Source organism: Corticium candelabrum, chromosome 18 (genome assembly GCF_963422355.1).
Source record: "Corticium candelabrum chromosome 18, ooCorCand1.1, whole genome shotgun sequence".
NCBI classification, from domain to species: domain Eukaryota; kingdom Metazoa; phylum Porifera; class Homoscleromorpha; order Homosclerophorida; family Plakinidae; genus Corticium; species Corticium candelabrum.
Window position 1 is genome coordinate 5,275,920 of NC_085102.1, and position 5,000 is coordinate 5,280,919.

Genomic DNA, 5,000 nt, shown 5'->3' on the forward strand with positions numbered 1-5,000 from the left:
CAGACTGACAGACCGACCGGATGAGCAAATGGACAGACAGACAGACAAACAGACAGAACAGATGAACGAATGGACAGACTGACAGACAGACAAACAGACAGAACAGATGAACAAATGGACAGACAGACAGACAGACTGACAGACCGACCGGATGAGCAAATGGACAGACAGACAGACAAACAGACAGAACAGATGAACGAATGGACAGACTGACAGACAGACTGACAGACAGACCGGATGAACGAATAGACAGACAGGTAGACAGACAGACAAAGAATGGACGAACGAATGGACAGACAAACAACGCTACAGTACACATAACACCAACCTCTCTAACAATCATTGCTTAGGCTGCAAGTACCTCGCACAAAAACCTTGTCATCCGTCATCTCCTACTTGGAATCCAAATGGACGTCAAACCCCGGTGACAGACAGCTCTTGTTATCAGTCCCCACTCCATCAATAAGTCCAACAAATGTCAGTGATACGAAGGAAGCCACAGAGGCAGCAAGCTGCAAAGCAATGGATGTGGACAACGCCGGCCAGTTGGACAAGCACGAGTGGAATCGAAGCAGTGCAGGGGATCTAACCGTACAGGATGTTTACAGTAGCGTGGGGTGTCCGAAGAAATTCAGTTTGAACTACAAGTGGACAGACAAGGGAAAGGTATACAGTTGGATAGAATATGTGTGGTGACTTGAATGAGTATGAAGTGTGTGTTGATTGTATTACAGGATGTTTGTGGATCGTCACCGTTCTCTGCTCTTTCTCATTTGATTGATCTCTTGGTGGCGGCTGGACAACAAGAGAGCAGCGTAATGGCTGTAGTTTTGTGTGTGTGTGTGTGTGTGTGTGTGTGTGTGTGTGTGTGTGTGTGTGTGTGTGTGTGTGTGTGTGTGTGTGTCACTGTGTGTGTGTGTGTGTGTGTGTGTGTGTGTGTGTGTGTGTGTGTGTGTGTCACTGTGTGTGTGTGTGTGTGTGTGTGTGTGAGTGTGTGTGTGTGTGTGTGTGTGTGTGTGTGTGTGTGTGTGTGTGTGTGTGTGTGTGTGTGTGTGTGTGTGTGTGTGTACATGCACATCTGTATGTTCACATGCATGTCTATGATCTTCATAGGCACCCAACAGCTCTCATCCACCTACGACCATCCCTCAACCTTCCATTGAAACAAAACATATCAACAATCACCCACCACCCGCCCCACGCACACTCACTGCCAGGACTAATCTCCTACATCGACTGGACAGTGTCGAAGACAATCAGAGCGACTCCACACGACACACAGGCTCCGTCGTCCAGTTCCAGACGTGCACATCTAGTGCACAGCCTACGATTGTAGTCACAGACAAACAGCCAGCAATTATCCCGATTGAGTCTCACACTCTCATTCCTGTTACTTGCCACAGCAATGTTACATCGACTTCGGCGGCTGTTGCGTTCGTTATGCCGTCTGCTGTGTTGCGACCGGCGGCGGGTGCGTTTATGTCGAAGGGGCAGGTGACGGGCGGGATTGCGGTCGAGCCTGTGAGTAAGAAGATTTGTCTTGAGGGAATCAGGATTATGAGGTGTGTGGTGGTCGGTAAGGTTGAGGTATTTGAGTGTGAGATTAGTGAAGGATGTGGAACAGAGAGATGAATGGAATGACAGACAGAGGAGAATGGACACACAATTGTACAGACAGACGTACGTATATTATGTATGTTTGTAGACATGTATGTCCATTTGATACAGACAGACAGGCAGACAGACAGACTGACGGATAGACAGACAGATTGACAGGCAGACAGACAGACAGACAGATGGACAGACAGACAGATAGCCAGACAAACAGACAGACAGACTGACGGATAGACAGACAGACAGACAGACAAATAGACTGACTGACTGACAGACAGATAGCCAGACAAACAGACAGAAAGCCAGACAGACAGATTGACAGATAGACAGCCTGACAGACAGATAGCCAGACAAACAGACAGATAGACAGACAAACAGACAGACAAACAGACAGACAGATAGCCAGACAGACAGACTGACGGATAGACAGACAGATTGACGGGCAGACAGACAGATGGACAGACAGACAGACAGACTGACAGATAGACAGACAGATTGACGGGCAGACAGACAGACAGACAGACAGATGGACAGACAGACAGATAGCCAGACAAACAGACTGACGGATAGACAGACAGATTGATGGGCAGACAGACAGACAGACAGACAGACAGATGGACAGACAGACAGACAGACAAATAGACTGACTGACTGACAGACAGATAGCCAGACAAACAGACAGATAGCCAGACAGACAGATTGACAGATAGACAACCTGACAGACAGATAGCCAGACAAACAGACAGATAGACAGACAAACAGACAGACTGACAGACAAACAGACAGATAGCCAGACAGACAGACTGACGGATAGACAGACAGATTGACGGGCAGACAGACAGGCAGACAGACAGACAGACAGATGGATGGACAGACAGACAGACAGACAGATAGCCAGACAAATAGACAGATAGCCAGACAAACAGACTGACGGATAGACAGACAGATTGACGGGCAGACAGACAGACAGACAGACAGACAGACAGACAGACAGATGGACAGACAGACAGACAGACTGACGGATAGACAGACAGATTGACGGGCAGACAGACAGACAGACAGTTGGACAGATAGCCAGACAAACAGACTGACGGATAGACAGACAGATTGACGGGCAGACAGACAGACAGACGGATGGACAGACAGACAGACAGACAAATAGACTGACTGACTGACAGACAGATAGCCAGACAAACAGACAGATAGTCAGACAGACAGATTGACAGATAGACAACCTGACAGACAGATGGCCAGACAAACAGACAGATAGACAGACAAAGTGTTCAAAGACGAGTGGGACAACTATAGGCTTCGATCCATCCGCAAGCGATTCCTCTGAGTATTTTTTTGACTTTGCTGCCTCTCGTTTAGCTGCTGCATGGCCACCTTCTCTGGCTGCACCTTTAATAATGTCTTTGCTCCAAGGGTGAGCTATCGAAACATCACATTCTTTTGTGATCCCAGTGTCAGTGTCGTAAAGCGTGATGTCAGGCCGGTTTTCGTTGTCTACAAATCGCTGTCTCGGTTCTATTTGATGGGGAATGAGTAAATCGCTTAGGCAATCACTCCATGCAGACACTATGGAGTTATGCGTCCACACAGGTCCAGACAGTCGGATGGACAGACAGACAGACAAACAGACTGACTGACTGACAGACAGATAGCCAGACAAACAGACAGATAGCCAGGCAAACAGACAGACAGATTGACAGATAGACAGCCTGACAGACAGATAGCCAGACAAACAGACAGATAGCCAGACAAACAGACAGATAGACAGACAGACAGAGACAGCCTGACAGACAGATAGCCAGACAAACAGACAGATAACCAGGCAAACAGACAGACAGATTGACAGATAGAGAGCCTGACAGACAGATAGCCAGACAAACAGACAGATTGACAGATAGACAGCCTGACAGACAGATAGCCAGACAAACAGACAGATAGACAGACAGACAGAGACAGCCTGACAGACAGATAGCCAGACAAACAGACAGATAGCCAGGCAAACAGACAGACAGATTGGCAGATAGACAGCCTGACAGACAGATAGCCAGACAAACAGACAGATAGACAGACAGACAGAGACAGCCTGACAGACAGATAGCCTGACAGACAGATAGCCTGACAGACAGATAGCCAGACAAACAGACAGATAGCCAGGCAAACAGACAGACAGATTGACAGATAGAGAGCCTGACAGACAGATAGCCAGACAAACAGACAGATTGACAGATAGACAGCCTGACAGACAGATAGCCAGACAAACAGACAGATAGACAGACAGACAGAGACAGCCTGACAGACAGATAGCCAGACAAACAGACAGATAGCCAGCAAACAGACAGACAGATTGGCAGATAGACAGCCTGACAGACAGATAGCCAGACAAACAGACAGGTAGACATACAGACAGATTGACAGATAGACAGCCTGACAGACAGATAGCCAGACAAACAGACAGATAGACAGACAGACAGATTGACAGATAGACAGCCTGACAGACAGATAGCCAGACAAACAGACAGATAGACAGACAGACAGAGCGACGGACACACAGCCTGACAGACAGATAGCCAGACAAACAGACAGTTAGACAGACAGACAGATTGACAGACAAATTGACGGACACACAGACGGACAGACAGACAGATGGACAAATGTAGACTGCCTGCCATACATACAGATGGATATATACGTCTGCATTTGTTTGTAGTCCCACCGGGATGATGAAGAAGATGTCGTATAGTCAGCCAGTGAAACTGGTGCAAAGCACCGAGAAAAACAAGGTCAAACAAATCCTTACCTATTCTACACTCTACGTCTTCTTCATCTACGTCTGACTGCTTCCTCTAGTTTCTCTAATTACTATTTCCCTGCTGTCAATCTGTCTGTACTCTCATGTCCACCCATGTCCCACTGATTACCTCTCACCAATAACTCCCACTTCTAGGCACCGCCACACACTTCTACCGCCACAAAGGGACGACGAGGCGTCCGTTTTGCAGTCAAACCTCCAGCAACGGCACGACAAAGGGTTCGCACATTTTCTCATAATACAATCACACACGTCGCTTTGATACAGTTCTGTCTCTCAGTCTCATCCGGTCAAGTTGACTACATCGACATCGAACGTGTTGCCAGGGCAAGGGCATTTTGTGTTGCCAGTAACGAAAGCCTCGAACGTGCAGCCGCTGGCAAGAGTTCGAGCAATAGCACCGAAGACGACGGTGATGGTGACGCCGACGTCCACACTGTCGGTCATACATCGAGCCATGCAGGCGGCGAATATAACAATTGAACCGCAAGTGACGGCGGCGCCGCCGCCGCCACAAGACCCGACGGTTACCGTCTCGTCTCCCAACTCCACTCGAGTTGACTCA

General features: G+C 48.2%; 2 protein-coding genes across 2 annotated transcripts in view; one reads left to right on the top strand and one right to left on the bottom strand.

Annotated features, from left to right (window-relative positions):
• LOC134193929 (mucin-2-like) overlaps positions 1 to 5,000 on the top strand; it is a 12,214-nt gene that overhangs the window by 6,392 nt on the left and 822 nt on the right. Inside the window, exons 11-16 of the mRNA XM_062662795.1 lie at positions 351 to 666; positions 735 to 815; positions 1,114 to 1,562; positions 4,334 to 4,406; positions 4,571 to 4,654; positions 4,716 to 5,000. The exon at positions 4,716 to 5,000 is cut by the window's right edge and continues 822 nt beyond it. Coding sequence (XP_062518779.1) covers positions 351 to 666; positions 735 to 815; positions 1,114 to 1,562; positions 4,334 to 4,406; positions 4,571 to 4,654; positions 4,716 to 5,000 — 1,288 coding nt within the window. The remainder of the gene's footprint in view (positions 1 to 350; positions 667 to 734; positions 816 to 1,113; positions 1,563 to 4,333; positions 4,407 to 4,570; positions 4,655 to 4,715) is intronic.
• LOC134193930 (keratin-associated protein 10-7-like) lies at positions 2,590 to 4,320 on the bottom strand. The gene has a single exon (XM_062662796.1). The coding sequence runs from the start codon at positions 4,293 to 4,295 to the stop codon at positions 3,201 to 3,203; it is 1,095 nt and encodes a 364-aa protein (XP_062518780.1). The 5' UTR covers positions 4,296 to 4,320; the 3' UTR covers positions 2,590 to 3,200.

Excerpts from the sequence above, each read along its gene's own strand:
- LOC134193930 (XM_062662796.1), bottom strand. The coding sequence starts at position 4,295 with ATGGCAGGCAGTCTACATTTGTCCATCTGTCTGTCTGTCCGTCTGTGT.